A 20,358-nucleotide genomic window follows, 5' to 3' on the forward strand; every position below is an offset into this window, starting at 1 on the left:
TGCACATCAAGTCCAGCATGTCTCCTCAGACACGTGACACAGGCAGGCTTGTGAAAATGGCCTTGGCAGGTCCTGCTGTGTGACCCCTGCAGCTTCACCCACAAGACCCCCTCCCGCTGTCTCCCACACACACTGCTCGGCAGGACATCTCACCCCTATCAGCTACTCACAGCAGGGGGCATTACACATCTCTGCTGTACAGTAGATCCATGTCAGGAGTCTTCAGCTTGCCCTAGAGGGAGGACTGTTCCTGAAGTCGAAATTACTCCTCTACAAATCCAGGACAAAGTGAAGAACTGCACTTGGTTGTAAGCAGAGCTGTTGCTTTTAAACCTTCACCAGCAAAGACCAACAATAATGTTGGCATTTAGTGTTGCACTATTCCAGAGTAAAGGCAGGTCGATTAAATTAACTAGTCTACATGAGGGAGATCATGCTAGAATGAATGAGAAACTCCCAATAAGCACAGGCGGGCATAACATTAATGGGATTGTGAGATCTTCAATTTTTTATGCCTTACACCATACAAGTAAACATCCTAAACACTTTCCATAAACACTCCATTATGTTGAGGTGTGGACTCTGGAGTAGGTATGCACCGATCCAATACTAGAATCAGATACTGGTCCTGATACTAACAAAATTAGCTGGATGGGGTATCAGATAATAAGGGCAATTTGGTTTATTATTATTACGTTTATTAATTCAACAATGGCAGCGGATCGGTATCGTGGGAAAATCTCTCCAACATGGAAATCACCTGGGTGGGAAAATATACTTGTCTACTTAAAATTAATAACTGCCAGCAACATTTCCTAGAATTCATTTGAGCATTAACTGCTTGCTTGAGGCCCTGACACTAGGAGTAACTTTCTTTTTAGCCATTCAGATTGTATTTGCCTTATTGTCTTGCTACATGACATGAGTATGGACCTCATGGACTGATGAACACTCGAATACTCTAATACAGGGTTCTTCTTCATTATAAGCTAAATGTCCAGGTCCTAAAGCAGCATAACAGCCTCACACCATCCAAGTACCACAAACATGTTTGAAATGTTGGTTACCTTTTACCATTACCTTTGAAGGGACCTGTATTGCCCAGACTACTAGTGGAAAATAAAGGGTGCTGCTAAACAGCTTTAACAAACCATGGCCATGGTTAACTACTTAATAACAAGGTCTAAAATGATGACTCAGTCGGAGAAGCATAAACAGTCAAAGACAAAGATAAAGGTCAACAGAGATGATGACAGAAAAGACATAGAAATGAAAATGTGCACATGAACTGTATAACTGTAGTAGGGGTAATGATAGCATTACTGATGGCATGACAACACCAGGTCCAGGTGCAAACGTGTGCGGTCTCATTAAAACAATGTTTTTGTATTTTTGGACGCAGCAGCCTTTTGAAGCCTAGAGTTATTACTTTTGAAAGAATATGCCAACTTGTTTCAATAAGCCAAAAGTAAAAAAAAGAGGCCCTAGAATGTCAAACTGAAATTTCCTTGGCATATCTGAATAATGAGAGTTCAGTACAGAGAAATGAAACAGGCCTGGACAGACAGTGCTGTCTCTCCATTTAAAAGAAAATCCTTCATAACAGAGAAAAAAAGGGCTAATTCCAAAATCCCAAAACTTTGACATAACACTCTTGACTCAATTTATTTACACACCCAAAATATACATACTCCCAGCCCACTAGTGACTTTTCCTGTACTAGTGTCTGAGGAAAGGGGTGCTTAAGCTCAAAGCCAGGGGTAGCACACGAGTCCGTAAGGCTCCTTTTCCCCCCAACATCCACTGCTTCGAAAAAAAAACTGGACTAGCTAAGCTGAACCAAACTAGCACTAATCGCACATCAGAAGGTTGCCAACATCACCTTGCACTAAGGGGACAACGACAGGTCAGTAACACTATCTGGTAAGACTATAAGGTAAAATGTTTTAGTGTTAAACCTAACATGGGCTCTCTGTAAGTGTGGTAAATCAGCCAACAAAAGCAGAGCTTATTTTGTTTTTTTCCCCCCCATGAGCTCTTTCTAAAAGAAAATTCAGTTTCATTTTGAGGCAAAATAACAGGGTTGTAAATTCTTTGGCACAACAAAATAGTTTCATAGTCTGCAGGCATACAGGTCATAAAAGGCTTGCAAATAGTAATATCATCCGATATCCCACTGGAGAATATTGTGAGTAATGGGGGGGCATATATGACTGAAAGTGTTTTTTTGGCTGGTGCTTGAGAACAGGGACATGTGCATTAACATTCACAGACTCTGATGGTCACAGGGCTGCAGGGTTTGAGAGTGGTGAGAGAAGGAGCAGCTGCTGCTGAGGTGAATCAGAGGCCAGGCCTGTTGCACCCATGCCACGCCCAACCACTAAATTTGGTCTGCGGACTTTGCCGGGCCTTCAGCTGTCCACACATGACAGTGTGATAAAAGTGACCAAAAGGAGCAAGGAAAGACTGACACCACAACATTTTAGTCACCGGCTTTAGAGTTGTAGTTTGGGCAGTTTTGATTTGTGAGCCATATGTCAGTGTCTCACCTATACTGATATATATGTCTAATTAAAAGATTGTAGACACCTGTGATGCTAATTAGTGAAGACACCTTGATTTAACCCTTTTTTGTCCCTTTGGTCACATTATTTTCAGGGGTGTGTGTGTGTGTGTGTGTGAGCGCGCACTGATCAGCCATCAACATTAATACCTCCTGTCCAATACTGAGTAGATTCCCCTTGTGCCGGCACAACAGATCTGACCCTTCAAGGCATGGTATCCACAAGACCTCCTGTGCTATCTGGCACCAAGACATTAGCATGTGAGATGAAGTTGTGAGGTGGGACTTCCATGGATGGATCGCAGCCTGTCCCTGGTTCACCGGTTGTCCTTTCTTAAACCACTTTTGGTAGGTCCTGACCATTGCATACCGAAAAAAACGCCACGAGACCTGCTTGATGTTTTGGAGATGCTCTAAATATAGTCACCAAAGCGGCCTGCTTTTTTTGCAAAAGTGTTTCTGCTTTTAACAGGATTCACCTTCAAGAACTGACTGTTGACTTGCTGTCTAATTGATCCTCCCCCCTTGACAAATGCCACTGCAGATGAAGATAATCAACGTTTTTCACTTCACCAGTCAGTGGTGTTAACGCTATGGCTGATTGATGTGTATGTGCATACACGCATGTGTATGTGTGTGTGCCCTTTTGCGTACTTACAGCCCTCATAGATGTCTGTAGGGATATGGACTGCTGAAGAGTTGTACGATACAAGGCGCTTAAAGGCCGGATCCTCTTTGAATTCTGGTATAATTCTGTTGTCGTCTGTGTTGTTAAAGTTGATCTGTGGACTCAAAGAACAGCGTTACTGAACCCACACATGCACTGATGTTCAAAAGCATAAGTGGAATCAATGCTTTCAGAGATATAAGCCCGGTCTGATTGCAGACATGTGTGTAAAATGAGCACAATACAGCATATTAGTCCTGTGACATTTCATTGCTTTCAAATAATCAGTAGGACATATTCAGAATGATGAACAGAACTGCAGATGATTCTACAAGTACACCAAGAAGGACTTTATAATGAGGTTAATATCCAGAAAAATCAAACCCAGATGCCGGTAACTAATGTAAATAGATAATTACACTCTTAAAAATAAAGGTGCTCTAATATATATATATATATATATAAGCAAAGTGTAAGTGTAATATATATATATATATGGATATTGTGGTCATTGTAGTTAACATGTAGAATGGTGTCAACACCTGTAAGATGTGCATCTATGATGCAACGACTAATATGTGTTAATACTGGACCTGTCAAACATTTTAGTCACATGTTTAGTTGTTTATAAAGTGAGAAAATGTAAACAAAGGCTAAATTGATGCTGTACTATGAAACCAAATAACCTACTCACCTCTTCTTTTGCATTGTAATACTGAACGCCGTTCTCCTGGAAAACAAAAGACAAAAGGTATTCTTTCAGATGACATCACTTTGTGACATGACTTTGTGTCTTTTGTACAGTTGTGTGGAGAGGTTTTGCGTGTGTGGAAATGGATTGCTGTTCACTGAGTGGGAGGTTTGAGCGTGTGTGTGGAGTCTGTCTCTTCTCTGCTGCTCTACACACTCTGCACGCACTGTGAAGGCTCTGTCAGGGTTGGAGATAGTGAGGCGTTAACGAGTGTGCTCTCTGCCTGACATACGCTTGCCCTGGAGACACCGCTTAGCGCCACCTGTCTATCAGACCAAGCATGACAACGGCTGCCCCGGCAACAGCTTAATGAGGAACACCTGTGACAGCTGCTGGTGTGAGCATTAACTACCGACTGCATTTGTGCGGTGTTCGCTTCTTCAAGCAGCAAAGCACACACACACACACACACACACAATAATTTTTTGCTACTTTGTAGAGAGTTTAATATTTACAGTAAATTAAGTAGACCATAAATTAGGATTCTGTCAATTCCACAAACTGATTTGCAACCCCCAAATGTACAGACATTTAGCCAACGAGCTTTTCCACACCTAAAGCTGCAACACTGTAACCACAATAACTACTTTGTGAGACTATTGAAGCAAGACTACAGAGGCTAAAAGCTAACATTAGCCAACTGGGTAAACACCTGCCTGCTGCAGGTGGAAGCTGAGGGGAAAGCCACAAATGATGGTTGGCGAGAGAGTCAATGATTTGGAGTCCCGAGGACTGGGGAGAGCTGGTGTAAGCCAGGTGCTAGTCTACAAGCTAACTTAACCAGAGCAACCTAGTACAATCTCTTTAGCTTGCCAACCACACAATGTATTTATAATATATAATATTAATACAATATCTAATTATTATTGCCATCTTTTCACACTTTCATGCAGGGGATTCGACCAGTCCGATGAGAAAGCTGTGAACCTTCCAGAGTAAGACCGAGACAATGGACTGAAAAAGTTTGTGAAGTTCATACCAATCACTCTTGATCTCATGGAAGCGGTTAACAGCTGTCGTATATGTATGTGTGTGTGGGGGGATAGGGCAGGATGAAATATCAGTAGACGTGAACGGAGGGCCGAGTGACTGTAGGAAGCTCATTGTCTGATTCTCACACTGGGTTATAATCTAACTCCCACACACAGCACAGCCCACTGGCACAAAACAAAGCACAAACACCATATTAATCAGTGCCTTGAGGCCAGCACGGTTCAGTCTCCAGTAAACATGAAGCTCAGAGCCTGAGTGTGCTGGCACTCTCTCTGGCATGGTGCTCTGGTCTTGAGCGCTGAAGTCACTGGGGTAGCTGCACCTCAACTGTGGTGGATATAGTACTAACCAATAGTATTAATAACATGGGAGCTTCACATACACACACACACACACACACAAACACACACACACACTAGACGCACTCTGTGCTCACAAACACCTCCACTTAGACCCTGTCCACACCTCACTTCTCTGCGTCTTGGCCTCCGGTCCACACGAACAGTGTTCTAGGTGACTGAAAACGAAAGTGAGCACTCTTACCTGGAGTGGAGCAACGCCACCTCAGCACCCAGAGAGCAACTGGGGGTTAAATACCCTGCTTAAGGGCCCTTCAGCCATGACCGTTAAAAGAGGAGACGTCACATACCTTTGTACTCCCACCTCAACTTCACTTTCACCTCTACTTCCTGCCAATGCAGGAGATTAGACCAGCGACCTCTGGTTCCAAGGCCAATGCTCTAACCTTTAGGCCACAGATGCCACTGAAAAGCTCACAATCGCTGCACTGGCTGGGATTTCGTATATCAAGCGAGAATTCTACCCCTAAACCGCAAACACAGACTCATTTTGCTTGTTTTCACAGACATACTAAACTTTTTTAATGAGCTCACTCTTACCCTTGTAGCTTTACACATTCTTGCTGTTTTCTTAAACGACTGTATGGAGAGGATGCTTTTCCAACAGACCTTGAAGGCATCTCACATATAGTGAAACATGACTGCTGCTGAAAGCTACTTGCGGTGAGACATTTAAAAAGTTTGTGTCAATATAAATGGCTGGGAAATCAATTTATACGTAGGCGTAGGTATCACTGCTTAGTAAATGTCAAGCACTGACGTATAAGCCTGTAGACAGAAATGTCTTTAGGATTGTGAAAATCATACACTCAATAAAACTTTGGATTGGCATTGTGTCAGCTGATAAAACAGCCTTGCATAGCCAGTACTGCATACTATATTACAGTCCAGGACAGTCTGGGTCCGTCCTATCTTTACCAAAAGCCTATCCAAAGTGTACTGCACTTGGCCTTGAGTCACATTTAGGGGTATAATGATTGACAAAAAGTAGGACTTAAGGGTGTGTTCAGTTTCCTTGGTCCAGTCCAAGCTATAAAATTAAACATAGATTTAGCATAGATTTTAGTCCTGGTTTGCTTTACGTTAATTCTGAAGTATTTGCAGTCCATCCCAAAAAGAAAAAAGTGAAACATGACGCATGTAGGATGGATGTAGAGGTCTGCATAAGGCAGCTGCTCCATGGGCCCTATGAGATCAATGCAATAACGCAATAAAAATAATAAATCTAACCACTGGATCCTTAAACCTGTCTTTTAAAACAACCTCATCTTGAACAATGTAGATTACAGCTGTAAAATATGACATTACTGTGGCTGCATCCCAACTCTCACACACCTTACCTCACTGAGGCAACTAGACTAATAAATGCAGTTCTAATGGTATCCTAGGTTTTGAAACGCTGCGTAGGGTGTGGTTTGGGACACAGCCCCGCTAGAAAAAACGTCAGACAGAAGACGTTAAAGCACAGAAACCTGGGCAGGTCTGCACTGGGACTTACCCGGTATAGGTTTGGGCGGTATAACTGTAATACCATATACTTCGGTATTTAAAACTGTTGACGGTATCTCAAAATGAAGATGGTGTTTCAAAATTACAACATGTCTAATGTGAAATTTCTGTTCTGTGTCTATCTAGTACATGGCCAAATAAGCCCAGAGCCACTGGGCATCCAGAGCCACTGGGTGGGGTGGGGGGCAAAAATTATGGATTTACAGTATTTAGCTGACACTAATATGAGTAACCTTGTAAGTCGCTTTTTTTTTTAGAATAGAGGTGGGCTAATGTAGTGTTAGGGGTCTTGCCCAGAGACTCGTACTGGTGTAGTGCAGGATGGTGAACCAAACCAGGAACCAAACCAAAGTCTTTTACATGGTGTGATAGCCCAATGGCAGATACTGGTGTTATCCATTGCACCACACCAACCACCAACTGATAAATAGTCACCAGTCGCTCGAGTCAAAACAAGCCCACCGTAGTTGAGAGTTTAGTCAAACGCACTCCTAAGACCTTTCATTCGACTTTGTGCTCTGAGATATGAGGTTTTATCTTCTGAACGTGTGTGATTCGAGCCTCAGTTACTGGAACATGGCCTGTGCTGTTTAGCCTGCAAGCTAACTTATCTAACCCTCCATAGCCAACTGATAGTCCAAACACAACCAGTCTCATTTCACCTTTCTGTTACTCCCAACACAAGGGTAGCTGTATTGGGCTGTCTGATACTGAGCCGAACTAGTTAAGCAAAGGCTAGCTTTTTCCCCCCCAGACTAATCGGATTAGTTCTCAGCTAAACGTCTATAAGTGGGCTTTCAGTCAGCCAGACTTGGATTTGTTCTGTGGTGAGCAGACGGTTATCCTGCTGGCTGAGCTAATGCTATCCTCCAAAGGCGAACTGAATGCTATATTTTTCCGTTTTAAAATAAGGTCAGATGAGATTGTATGGACCCACTGTAAAATATGCTTTTTGATATGGTATCATTTTCAAAAAGTGGATACAGCCCAACCCTACTTTAACTGCATTTTAATTGGTTCATTTGAGATCCATTGAGGTAGTTTACAAAAGCAGAATTATCCAACTAAATGTGTCACTGTGTCAGAAAAGGTTTACTACAGTTTCCCATAAGGCAGAATTGGATTTTTTCCCAGTGTTCTTAAAAGCTTGAGGAGTCTCCGAGACGCAGCTATGAGCACATTTGTGGGCAGATCATTGATTAGTCAATTCCATCTAAAACACGTAGGTGCAAATAGACTCACTCTGATTCTGGGATGTGAGTAATTTATACAAACTCATTATAGTCAAAGGGCTTCACTAAATGCATCTGCCAGTTAGTCATGGGTCCTAAGGGCACATGTATGTTGTTAATAAAGTGAGAATTAAGTGCGAGTGTGTGTGTGTGATGGATGGTGTGAGTTTGACAGCTCTGAGTGTCATCTCTCTGATAAAGCTGCTGTCTGCTACACATTAATGAGGGCTCTCTGCCTGGGAGCTCTTGGATAAAGTGCCAATGAGGGAGGTGTAAACTCATGTGACCCCGCTGGCAAAAGCAAAAGAGGAGTTACTTAACCAGTGTAATACAGGAGCTCAGTATCACTGTGCTTTCAATCACACACACACAGACACAGGGAGCTCTGAGCTATGTGACAGAAAACAACGGCCTGGCTATTTCCAGGTCACAGGTCACATAAAGGGTTGCAGTATAACCACACACACGTACAATGCTGGGAGCAGTGTGGCAGGATCACACAGAGTGGTGGTGAAACTGAGAATTATGCTCCAGGCACTGAGGACTGGCTGAAATCACAGCACAGCTGTGCCTCTCTCCTGCCTTCTTCCCTTCCCTTCTCCGCTCTTCAATTCTTCTCCCTTCTCACTTCTCTTCCCTTTTCCCCTCTGTTCTCGCCTTCTCATCTCTTCTCCCCTCTTCTCACTTCCCATCTCCTCTCCCCTCTTCTCACTTCCCATCTCTTCTCACTTCCCATCTCCTCTCCCCTCTTCTCACTTCCCATCTCTTCTCACTTCCCATCTCTTCTCCCTTCCCATCTCTTCTCCCCTCTTCTCACTTCCCATCTCCTCTCCCCTCTTCTCCCTTCCCATCTCTTCTCACTTCCCATCTCCTCTCCCCTCTTCTCACTTCCCATCTCCTCTCCCCTCTTCTCCCTTCCCATCTCTTCTCACTTCCCATCTCCTCTCCCCTCTTCTCCCTTCCCATCTCTTCTCACTTCCCACCTCTTCTCCCTTCCCATCTCTTCTCCCTTCCCATCTCTTCTCACTTCCCACCTTTTCTCACTTCCAATCTCTTCTCCCCTCTTCTTACTTCCCATCTCTTCTCCCCTCTTCTTACTTACCATCTCTTCTCCCCTCTTCTCCCTCTCTTCAATTCTTCTCCCTTCTCACTTCTCTTCCCTTTTCCCCTCTGTTCTCGCCTTCTCATCTCCTCTCCCCTCTTCTCACTTCCCATCTCTTCTCACTTCCCATCTCTTATCCCCTCTTCTCACTTCCCATCTCTTCTCACTTCCCATCTCTTATCCCCTCTTCTCACTTCCCATCTCCTCTCCCCTCTTCTCACTTCCCATCTCTTCTCCCCTCTTCTCACTTCCCATCTCCTCTCCCCTCTTCTCACTTCCCATCTCTTCTCACTTCCCATCTCTTCTCACTTCCCATCTCCTCTCCCCTCTTCTCACTTCCCATCTCTTCTCACTTCCCATCTCCTCTCCCCTCTTCTCACTTCCCATCTCTTCTCACTTCCCATCTCTTATCCCCTCTTCTCACTTCCCATCTCTTCTCACTTCCCATCTCTTAACCCCTCTTCTCACTTCCCATCTCCTCTCCCCTCTTCTCACTTCCCATCTCCTCTCCCCTCTTCTCACTTCCCATCTCCTCTCCCCTCTTCTCACTTCCCATCTCATCTCCCTTCTTCTCACTTCCCATCTCTTCTCCCCTCTTTTTACTCCCCATCTCTTCTCCCCTCTTCTCCCTCTCTTCAATTCTTCTCCCTTCTCACTTCTCTTCCCTTTTCCCCTCTGTTTTCGCCTTCTCATCACTTCTCCCCTCTTCTCACTTCCCATCTCTTATCCCCTCTTCTCACTTCCCATCTCTTCTCACTTCCCATCTCTTATCCCCTCTTCTCACTTCCCATCTCCTCTCCCCTCTTCTCCCTTCCCATCTCTTCTCCCCTCTTCTCACTTCCCATCTCCTCTCCCCTCTTCTCACTTCCCATCTCACTTCCCATCTCATCTCCCCTCTTCTCACTTCCCATCTCTTCTCCCCTCTTTTTACTCCCCATCTCTTCTCCCCTCTTCTCACTTCCCATCTCTTCTCCCCTCTTCTTACTCCCTATCTCTTCTCCCCTCTTCTTACTTCCCATCTCTTCTCACTTCCCATCTCATCTCCCCTCTTCTCACTTCCCATCTCCTCTCCCCTCTTCTCACTTCCCATCTCTTCTCCCCTCTTCTCACTTCCCATCTCTTCTCACTTCCCATCTCCTCTCCCCTCTTCTCACTTCCCATCTCTTCCCACTTCCCATCTCCTCTCCCCTCTTCTCACTTCCCATCTCTTCTCCCTTCCCATCTCTTCTCCCCTCTTCTCACTTCCCATCTCCTCTCCCCTCTTCTCCCTTCCCATCTCTTCTCACTTCCTATCTCCTCTCCCCTCTTCTCCCTTCCCATCTCTTCTCACTTCCCATCTCTTCTCCCCTCTTCTCACTTCCCATCTCCTCTCCCCTCTTCTCACTTCCCATCTCTTCTCACTTCCCATCTCTTCTCCCCTCTTCTCACTTCCCATCTCCTCTCCCCTCTTCTCACTTCCCATCTCTTCTCACTTCCCATCTCATCTCCCCTCTTCTCACTTCCCATCTCTTCTCCCCTCTTTTTACTCCCCATCTCTTCTCCCCTCTTCTCACTTCCCATCTCTTCTCCCCTCTTCTTACTTCCCATCTCTTCTCACTTCCCATCTCTTCTCCCCTCTTCTCACTTCCCATCTCCTCTCCCCTCTTCTCACTTCCCATCTCTTCTCACTTCCCATCTCATCTCCCCTCTTCTCACTTCCCATCTCTTCTCCCCTCTTCTCACTTCCCATCTCTTCTCCCCTCTTCTCACTTCCCATCTCTTCTCACTTCCCATCTCATCTCCCCTCTTCTCACTTCCCATCTATTCTCCCCTCTTTTTACTCCCCATCTCCTCTCCCCTCTTCTCACTTCCCATCTCATCTCCCCTCTTCTCACTTCCCATCTCCTCTCCCCTCTTCTCACTTCCCATCTCCTCTCCCCTCTTCTCACTTCCCATCTCTTCCCACTTCCCATCTCTTCCCACTTCCCATCTCCTCTCCCCTCTTCTCACTTCCCATCTCTTCTCCCTTCCCATCTCCTCTCCCCTCTTCTCACTTCCCATCTCTTCTCACTTCCCATCTCTTATCCCCTCTTCTCACTTCCCATCTCTTCTCACTTCCCATCTCTTATCCCCTCTTCTCACTTCCCATCTCCTCTCCCCTCTTCTCACTTCCCATCTCTTCTCCCCTCTTCTCACTTCCCATCTCCTCTCCCCTCTTCTCACTTCCCATCTCATCTCCCTTCTTCTCACTTCCCATCTCTTCTCCCCTCTTTTTACTCCCCATCTCTTCTCCCCTCTTCTCCCTCTCTTCAATTCTTCTCCCTTCTCACTTCTCTTCCCTTTTCCCCTCTGTTTTCGCCTTCTCATCACTTCTCCCCTCTTCTCACTTCCCATCTCTTATCCCCTCTTCTCACTTCCCATCTCCTCTCCCCTCTTCTCCCTTCCCATCTCTTCTCCCCTCCTCTCACTTCCCATCTCCTCTCCCCTCTTCTCACTTCCCATCTCACTTCCCATCTCATCTCCCCTCTTCTCACTTCCCATCTCTTCTCCCCTCTTTTTACTCCCCATCTCTTCTCCCCTCTTCTCACTTCCCATCTCCTCTCCCTCTTCTCACTTCCCATCTCATCTCCCTTCTTCTCACTTCCCATCTCTTCTCCCCTCTTTTTACTCCCCATCTCTTCTCCCCTCTTCTCCCTCTCTTCAATTCTTCTCCCTTCTCACTTCTCTTCCCTTTTCCCCTCTGTTTTCGCCTTCTCATCACTTCTCCCCTCTTCTCACTTCCCATCTCTTATCCCCTCTTCTCACTTCCCATCTCCTCTCCCCTCTTCTCCCTTCCCATCTCTTCTCCCCTCCTCTCACTTCCCATCTCCTCTCCCCTCTTCTCACTTCCCATCTCATCTCCCCTCTTCTCACTTCCCATCTCTTCTCCCCTCTTTTTACTCCCCATCTCTTCTCCCCTCTTCTCACTTCCCATCTCTTCTCCCCTCTTCTTACTCCCTATCTCTTCTCCCCTCTTCTTACTTCCCATCTCTTCTCACTTCCCATCTCATCTCCCCTCTTCTCACTTCCCATCTCCTCTCCCCTCTTCTCACTTCCCATCTCTTCTCCCCTCTTCTCACTTCCCATCTCTTCTCACTTCCCATCTCCTCTCCCCTCTTCTCACTTCCCATCTCTTCCCACTTCCCATCTCCTCTCCCCTCTTCTCACTTCCCATCTCTTCTCACTTCCCATCTCTTCTCCCTTCCCATCTCTTCTCCCCTCTTCTCACTTCCCATCTCCTCTCCCCTCTTCTCCCTTCCCATCTCTTCTCACTTCCTATCTCCTCTCCCCTCTTCTCCCTTCCCATCTCTTCTCACTTCCCATCTCTTCTCCCCTCTTCTCACTTCCCATCTCCTCTCCCCTCTTCTCACTTCCCATCTCTTCTCACTTCCCATCTCTTCTCCCCTCTTCTCACTTCCCATCTCCTCTCCCCTCTTCTCACTTCCCATCTCTTCTCACTTCCCATCTCATCTCCCCTCTTCTCACTTCCCATCTCTTCTCCCCTCTTTTTACTCTCCATCTCTTCTCCCCTCTTCTCACTTCCCATCTCTTCTCCCCTCTTCTTACTTCCCATCTCTTCTCACTTCCCATCTCTTCTCCCCTCTTCTCACTTCCCATCTCCTCTCCCCTCTTCTCACTTCCCATCTCTTCTCACTTCCCATCTCATCTCCCCTCTTCTCACTTCCCATCTCTTCTCCCCTCTTCTCACTTCCCATCTCTTCTCCCCTCTTCTCACTTCCCATCTCTTCTCACTTCCCATCTCATCTCCCCTCTTCTCACTTCCCATCTATTCTCCCCTCTTTTTACTCCCCATCTCCTCTCCCCTCTTCTCACTTCCCATCTCATCTCCCCTCTTCTCACTTCCCATCTCCTCTCCCCTCTTCTCACTTCCCATCTCCTCTCCCCTCTTCTCACTTCCCATCTCTTCCCACTTCCCATCTCTTCCCACTTCCCATCTCCTCTCCCCTCTTCTCACTTCCCATCTCTTCTCCCTTCCCATCTCTTCTCCCCTCTTCTCACTTCCCATCTCCTCTCCCCTCTTCTCCCTTCCCATCTCTTCTCACTTCCTATCTCCTCTCCCCTCTTCTCCCTTCCCATCTCTTCTCACTTCCCATCTCTTCTCCCCTCTTCTCACTTCCCATCTCCTCTCCCCTCTTCTCACTTCCCATCTCTTCTCACTTCCCATCTCCTCTCCCCTCTTCTCACTTCCCACCTCTTCTCCCTTCCCACCTCTTCTCCCTTCCCATCTCTTCTCACTTCCCATCTCTTCTCACTTCCCATCTCTTCTCCCCTCTTCTTACTTCCCATCTCTTCTCCCCTCTTCTCCCTCTCTTCAATTCTTCTCCCTTCTCACTTCTCTTCCCTTTTCCCCTCTGTTCTCGCCTTCTCATCTCTTCTCCCCTCTTCTCACTTCCCATCTCTTCTCACTTCCCATCTCCTCTCCCCTCTTCTCACTTCCCATCTCTTCTCACTTCCCATCTCTTCTCCCCTCTTCTCACTTCCCATCTCCTCTCCCCTCTTCTCACTTCCCATCTCTTCTCACTTCCCATCTCATCTCCCCTCTTCTCACTTCCCATCTCTTCTCCCCTCTTTTTACTCCCCATCTCTTCTCCCCTCTTCTCACTTCCCATCTCTTCTCCCCTCTTCTTACTTCCTATCTCTTCTCACTTCCCATCTCTTCTCCCCTCTTCTCACTTCCCATCTCCTCTCCCCTCTTCTCACTTCCCATCTCTTCTCACTTCCCATCTCATCTCCCCTCTTCTCACTTCCCATCTCTTCTCCCCTCTTCTCACTTCCCATCTCTTCTCCCCTCTTCTCACTTCCCATCTCTTCTCACTTCCCATCTCATCTCCCCTCTTCTCACTTCCCATCTATTCTCCCCTCTTTTTACTCCCCATCTCCTCTCCCCTCTTCTCACTTCCCATCTCTTCTCACTTCCCATCTCATCTCCCCTCTTCTCACTTCCCATCTCTTCTTACTTCCCATCTCTTCTCACTTCCCATCTCTTCTCCACTCTTTTTACTTCCCATCTCTTCTCCCCTCTTCTCACTTCACATCTCTTCTCCCCTCTTCTTACTCCCCATCTCTTCTCCCCTCTTCTTACTCCCCATCTCTTCTCCCCTCTTCTTACTCCCCATCTCTTCTCCCTTCTTCTTACTTCCCATCTCTTCTCCCATCTTCTCACCTCTTTTCCCTCTTCTCACTTCCCATCTCTTCTCCCCTTTTCTCACTTCCCATCTCTTCTCCCCTCTTCTTACTCCCCATCTCTTCTCCCCTCTTCTTACTTCCCATCTCTTCTCCCCTCTTCTTACTTCCCATCTCTTCTCCCCTCTTCTTACTCCCCATCTCTTCTCCCCTCTTCTTCCTCCCTATCTCTTCTCCCCTCTTCTTACTCCCCATCTCTTCTCCCCTTTTCATACTTCCCATCTCTTCTCACTTCCCATCTCTTCTCCCCTTTTCTTACTTCCCATCTCTTCTCCCTTCCCATCTCTTCTCCCCTCTTCTCCCTTCCCATCTCTTCTCCCCTCTTCTCACTTCCCATCTCTTCTCCCTTCCCATCTCTTCTCCCCTCTTCTCTCTTCCCATCTCTCCTCCTTTCCCATCTCTTCTCACTTCCCATCTCTTCTCACTTCCCATCTCTTCTCCCCTTTTCTTACTCCCCAGCTCTTCTCCCCTCTTCTTACTCCCCATCTCTTCTCCCCTCTTCTCACTTCCCATCTCTTCTCACTTCCCATCTCTTCTCCCCTCTTCTCACTTCCCATCTCTTCTCCCCTCTTCTCACTCCCCATCTCTTCTCCCCTCTTCTCACTCCCCATCTCTTCTCCCCTCTTCTCACTTCCCATCTCTTCTCCCCTCTTCTCACTTCCCATCTCTTCTCACTTCCCATCTCATCTCCCCTCTTCTCACTTCCCATCTCTTCTCCCCTCTTCTCACTCCCCATCTCTTCTCCCCTCTTCTCACTTCCCATCTCTTCTCACTTCCCATCTCTTCTTCCCTCTTCTCACTTCCCATCTCTTCTCCCCTCTTCTCACTTCCCATCTCTTCTCCCCTCTTCTTACTCCCCATCTCTTCTCCCCTCTTCGTACTCCCCATCTCTTCTCCCCTCTTCTTACTTCCCATCTCTTCTCCCCTCTTCTTACTCCCCATCTCTTCTCCCCTCTTCTTACTTCCCATCTCTTCTCCCTTCCCATCTCTTCTCCCTTCCCATCTCTTCTCCCCTCTTCTTACTCCCCATCTCTTCTCCCCTCTTTTTACTTCCCATCTCTTCTCCCATCTTCTCACCTCTTTTCCCCTCTTCTCACTTCCCATCTCTTCTCCCATTTTCTCACTTCCCATCTCTTCTCCCCTCTTCTTACTCCCCATCTCTTCTCCCCTCTTCTTACTTCCTATCTCTTCTTACTTCCTTTATCTTCTCCCCTCTCACTTCCCATCTCTCCTCTTCTTGTCTCTCGTCACTTCCCTTCTCTTCCCTTTTTGTCCCATGCTATCCACATGGTTGCAAGGGTGTTGCTGCTGTACTAAGATGACATAAGTTGGGACATTAGTTAAGACGACGTATCCTGGAAAGTTCAGATCTAACAGATTTTGCTGTAATATTCAGATTCCTTCAGCTTCTGAAGATCTTCATCAAAGGAATCAGTTGTGTCAAGATTAGTGTTGGAGATGATCTCTGCAGGGTGGTAGAGCTCCAGGATCAAGACTGGGCATGTTCTATGTCATGACAAGACGGAACACTGCAATGTGACACTGCCAGGTGCAGTTCCACATATTACACTCCATGTTTAGATGCTGATTAATCAAGAGGAATGGATGAAGACTGGCTAAAAGTTATTGAAATCCAGTCCCATGTGGGATCTTGTAAAGAGGATAACACCAGTAAAGGACAATTAAGGGTAAAATCAGATATAAAAAGTGATTAATGAGTGAATACGTACGCTCTCACATTAGTGTTGTCCTTATTTCAAGCTGTAGTAAACAGACTTTTCCCCAAATACGCAAGTTTACACTGCTTTCACCTAGAGAGACGGTGAGCTCCAAAAGTACTGCGCGGTCTGCTTTCTAAGCCAGATTTACAGCATTATTGAGCCTATAAGCCCTACTGATGACTGATGTGGGCAGTCAGTGATGCAAGACATCTGGTTGTGCAATCATCATAAAATGACAAAGATTTAAAGTAAAGCTCTTTCCTAAATGACAATGATCTCAAAAAAGCAATGCTGCTTTTGTGGAAGCAAAACCCAGCATTGCCGAGTTGAAGTAGTCTGAAGGTGTCTGCCTCTCACACTCTAATTCAAGGTTCACTTTTTTGGAATATTATGCGTTTACAGTTTTACCCCCCATTGCACACACACAATTCTAAAAACCTGCAAACGACTAAACTCTAAGGCCATTTGTTCTCCCTCAGATATCATTCAAAGTGACAGTTTTGCAAATCTATAAACACATACTGCATCATTTAGCACACTTTGGTCACCTAGAAACACTGGCCTTTAAAAGATTGAAAGTTTTGAAAAGTAAAAAGTTTTATGCCATGATAAATTCTTAAAAACAACAATCGTACCATTTCTACACACAGCGCGTCACCACAGCAGAAGCAAACGCCTCTCTCTGAAATCTGGCTTGTTGTTCCTGTCAGGACAGTTGACCGTATGAAAGAAGAAGCTGTGGTGACCAGAGACAGTTACATTTGTAAAGCAATCTGCATCCATTTTCTGTGTGGAAATGTTACATATGGAGGGTGTGATCACGATCCCGGCGTGGCTTTAGTGACATGCTGACTCAGACCACAAGCAGTGAAAGCACTACAGAATGAAGCCACTCGTTGCAGAACTCTTACAGACCGTCACTCACAGAGTAACACTCCTACTCGTACTCAAACTCTGCGCCTAAGCAGAGCCATGTGGAGGAAGCACTATTTCTCTCCATGTACCAGGATTTATGGTTACAGTGCTTCCCTATGATCTGCTTCAGACTTACCCACAGAGCTACTGTATTTTCCTCAGATTACAGTAGGATAAAGCTCTGATTCTGCTGTGATGTTGTAGCAGCACTGATTGGTGAACTACTGCCATGCCTAAAAGCGGGTAAAATGGTCCATACATATTAAAGGTAAAGGTGCACGTATTTGTCACTGTACAGTGTACACTGTACAGCGAAATGTGTCCTCCGCATTTAACCCATCTGTGGTAGTGAACACACACACACACACACACACACACACACACACACACACACACACACACACACTAGTGCACTAGGGGCAGTGAGTACACACACCCAGAGCGGTGGGCAGCCAACTCCAGCGCCCGGGGAGCAGAGAGGGTAAAGGGCCTTGCTCAAGGGCCCAACAGTGGCAACTTGCCAAGCCCGGGAATCGAACCCACAACGCTGTTATCGATATCCCGGCGCTCTAACCGCTGAGCCACCACTGCCCCAAACAGCCATTTTTATACCTCAGAGGGGACATATTAGACATATTATTAGACATATTATTTCATCCTTTGGTAATAACTGATATAGTGCTATCAGAGACTAGAGTCTTAAGAGTCTATAGAAAAAGAAAAAAAAACTTTGGTATCTTATAGGGCTGCAACTAACGATTATTTTAATAATCAATTAATCTGACGATTATTTTTCTGATTAATCATTGAATCGGATAAAAATATATACATTTCCATATCTTTATTGAAAAATAGAACATTGAATAACAGAGCAAAAAAGTGCATACAATAATTCAATAATATATTACATTAAAATACATTACATTTATTAATAAATTAAAAATTTAAAAATTAAATAATGAAGAAAAATAAGTGCATTGCTGATGCAAACACCGCACTGTATTGGAATGAGGAGTGAGACAGGATGAACTGTTTGTATAGTTTGTGCAACTATATTTGTTAACAATAGTTTGTATGTAGTGTCTTCACTCATACTTAAAACTCGAAGCTTAATCATTAATTACCACCACTGTGTACAAGTTACATGTTTTTATAAAGCACATTTACTGATAATAACTGATAATAAAAGTAACACACAGACACACACAGACTATCACTGTCAATGTTCATTTACCAAGCAGAAAACAGCATGTGCCGTGCCGTGCCGTGCTGTGCTGGTTCGCGTAGTGTGAGTGCACTGTTACGTTTCCTCACTTCAAAACAGAACAAGCTCAGGATATTGTAGTGACTGTGCTCCCACACTTTTGAGGATTTAAGCTGAACCTTCTTTTCTGCGTCGGTCAGGTTTCATTTTGATGTTGAACTTATTTGGAATATTACGCCTCCACTCCGGCTCTCTCAGCTCAACTCGCTCTTATTTATTTATTCCAGAGTAGACAAAGCACCACAGGTGACATAAGGCGAGTAATAATCGCCAATAATCTATTATTATTTATTTAATCGATTCGTTGTAGCAGCCCTAGTGTCTTATGCCTGCACTAATGAGGCAATGGAACGTCCAAATGTCCCACATTGTGCTTCCCTGAAATGAGGGGAACTGTGTAAAAAGTGTTGTAACATGGTGATCTGGGTCTGAAATGTATGCAAATTAAGGTCTGGAATGTGTACTTCAGTCTCATCTGAACAGTTGAAAAATGTGGACACTATATTTGCACATACGTTGTGTAATCACCATACACTGAATTGCTCAAGCTTGCCAATCATCAGTTACAGGGGTATAAAAGATCCCCAGCACTGAGCTGTGGAGGAGGGGAACTGTGGTGTTCTCTGGCGTGATGGAGAACCACTGAATATCTCAATATCTCAGCAAAGGGAGCACACTTGTCTTATTCCAAAGATTAATATTTTGTTTGACATGGAAGGAAGAACCCTAAAAAAAAAAGTCAGTACCTGCTTAAAATGCTTGAGCACGAATGCTGCTTGTTGAGGTACCTTTTAGGAAAATGGACTACAACTAACTAATAATATATCCTGAAGCAATCCAACACACCTCTCTTCACACACACACACACACATACATTTTGCAGCACAGAACAGAGATTAATTTCCTTCCCCCTCCACCCTCACTCCCGTAAGTCATCCCCACTCCGACACGGCTGCGAGAACAGGAGACATGCCTGGATAAATGAAGAAACTTTTAATAGTAAAATAGAAAATAATTAATGGCACGCTGAAGTCTGTGATTATGTCCTCCACTTGGGGCCTGCCAGGGTAATGAGATAATACGAGTGGGAATGGAGCTCAATCTCACAGCCGGAAAAATAGAGCGCTTCAAATCAAACCAACTGCCTGTACTGTCAGGCTTCCCTCGTTATACCTAATTCAGTCCATAAACCAGAAATCGCTCAACACCCGATAGACAAATCTACAGCAGGCAGGGAGCATCTGTAAACCCACAAATTAGGATCGGTATTCCAATTCAGCAGTCAATTTGAGGTGGGTCAATGAAACAGCGGTCAGAAATGAGGGAAGATTACATTGGCTGTCAGGAATGCATTGATTAGCTGCGGATCAGCTGTGGATAGCTGACGGATTCCAATTGGCACGGGTGTGTGCTAGACAGATGGGCTGTGGTGCCCTAAGAGGTCCATATAACTTGGACTACACTGACACTTTGTACATCAAGAAGCAGGTGTCTGCGCCTATGGGCCCTATTTTAGCAATATTTAGGCAAGTTGCCAGCCGTTGTTTGTCACTTAAAGCAACACTATGTAGCATTTCTACCCTAGAAGTACCAGCTTCAAAATCATTGTGACGCTCCACTGACCTGTAATAGAGAGAATAGCATCTCTATCGTTGCTACTCTAGGCTCAGCACACTGCACTATGCAACTCTATGGTGAAGTGGGCAGGACAATGCTCACGAGACGCTGAAATCTTGAGAATATCACTCTACTGTATCAGTCCACATGCTTCTTTCACTTTCAGTGATGGTTCTGCAGCTCTTAGCTCGTCCAGAAATGTATATGTAAAGAATCTCTTTTAGTGGTGGCCCAAAGCGTGAACTCCACTTCCTTACTGTAGGGGGAGCTCAGCAGCAATAAATATAAATTCTCACATAACGGTGCTTTAATCTAGGCTTCTAAAAAGTGGGCTACCATTCTCAAACTACTTGAAGACTTTACAACCTCATAGGAAGAAACTAGAAGCTAAAATCACCACATCACAAAATGTGGGAGTGTTCTGTTGTAGACTAGATTTGCT

At 45.3% G+C, this 20,358-nt stretch overlaps 1 protein-coding gene across 1 annotated transcript in view; it reads right to left on the minus strand.

The window, feature by feature from the left end:
* cacna2d1a (calcium channel, voltage-dependent, alpha 2/delta subunit 1a) overlaps window positions 1–20,358 on the minus strand; it is a 138,083-nt gene that overhangs the window by 64,454 nt on the left and 53,271 nt on the right. The window contains exons 5-6 of the mRNA XM_072672571.1: window positions 3,925–3,960; window positions 3,222–3,345 (exon numbers count right to left, since the gene is read on the minus strand). Of these exons, the coding sequence (XP_072528672.1) occupies window positions 3,222–3,345; window positions 3,925–3,960 (160 nt within the window). The remainder of the gene's footprint in view (window positions 1–3,221; window positions 3,346–3,924; window positions 3,961–20,358) is intronic.

Source organism: Salminus brasiliensis, chromosome 2, assembly GCF_030463535.1.
Source record: "Salminus brasiliensis chromosome 2, fSalBra1.hap2, whole genome shotgun sequence".
In the NCBI taxonomy this organism is placed as follows: domain Eukaryota; kingdom Metazoa; phylum Chordata; class Actinopteri; order Characiformes; family Bryconidae; genus Salminus; species Salminus brasiliensis.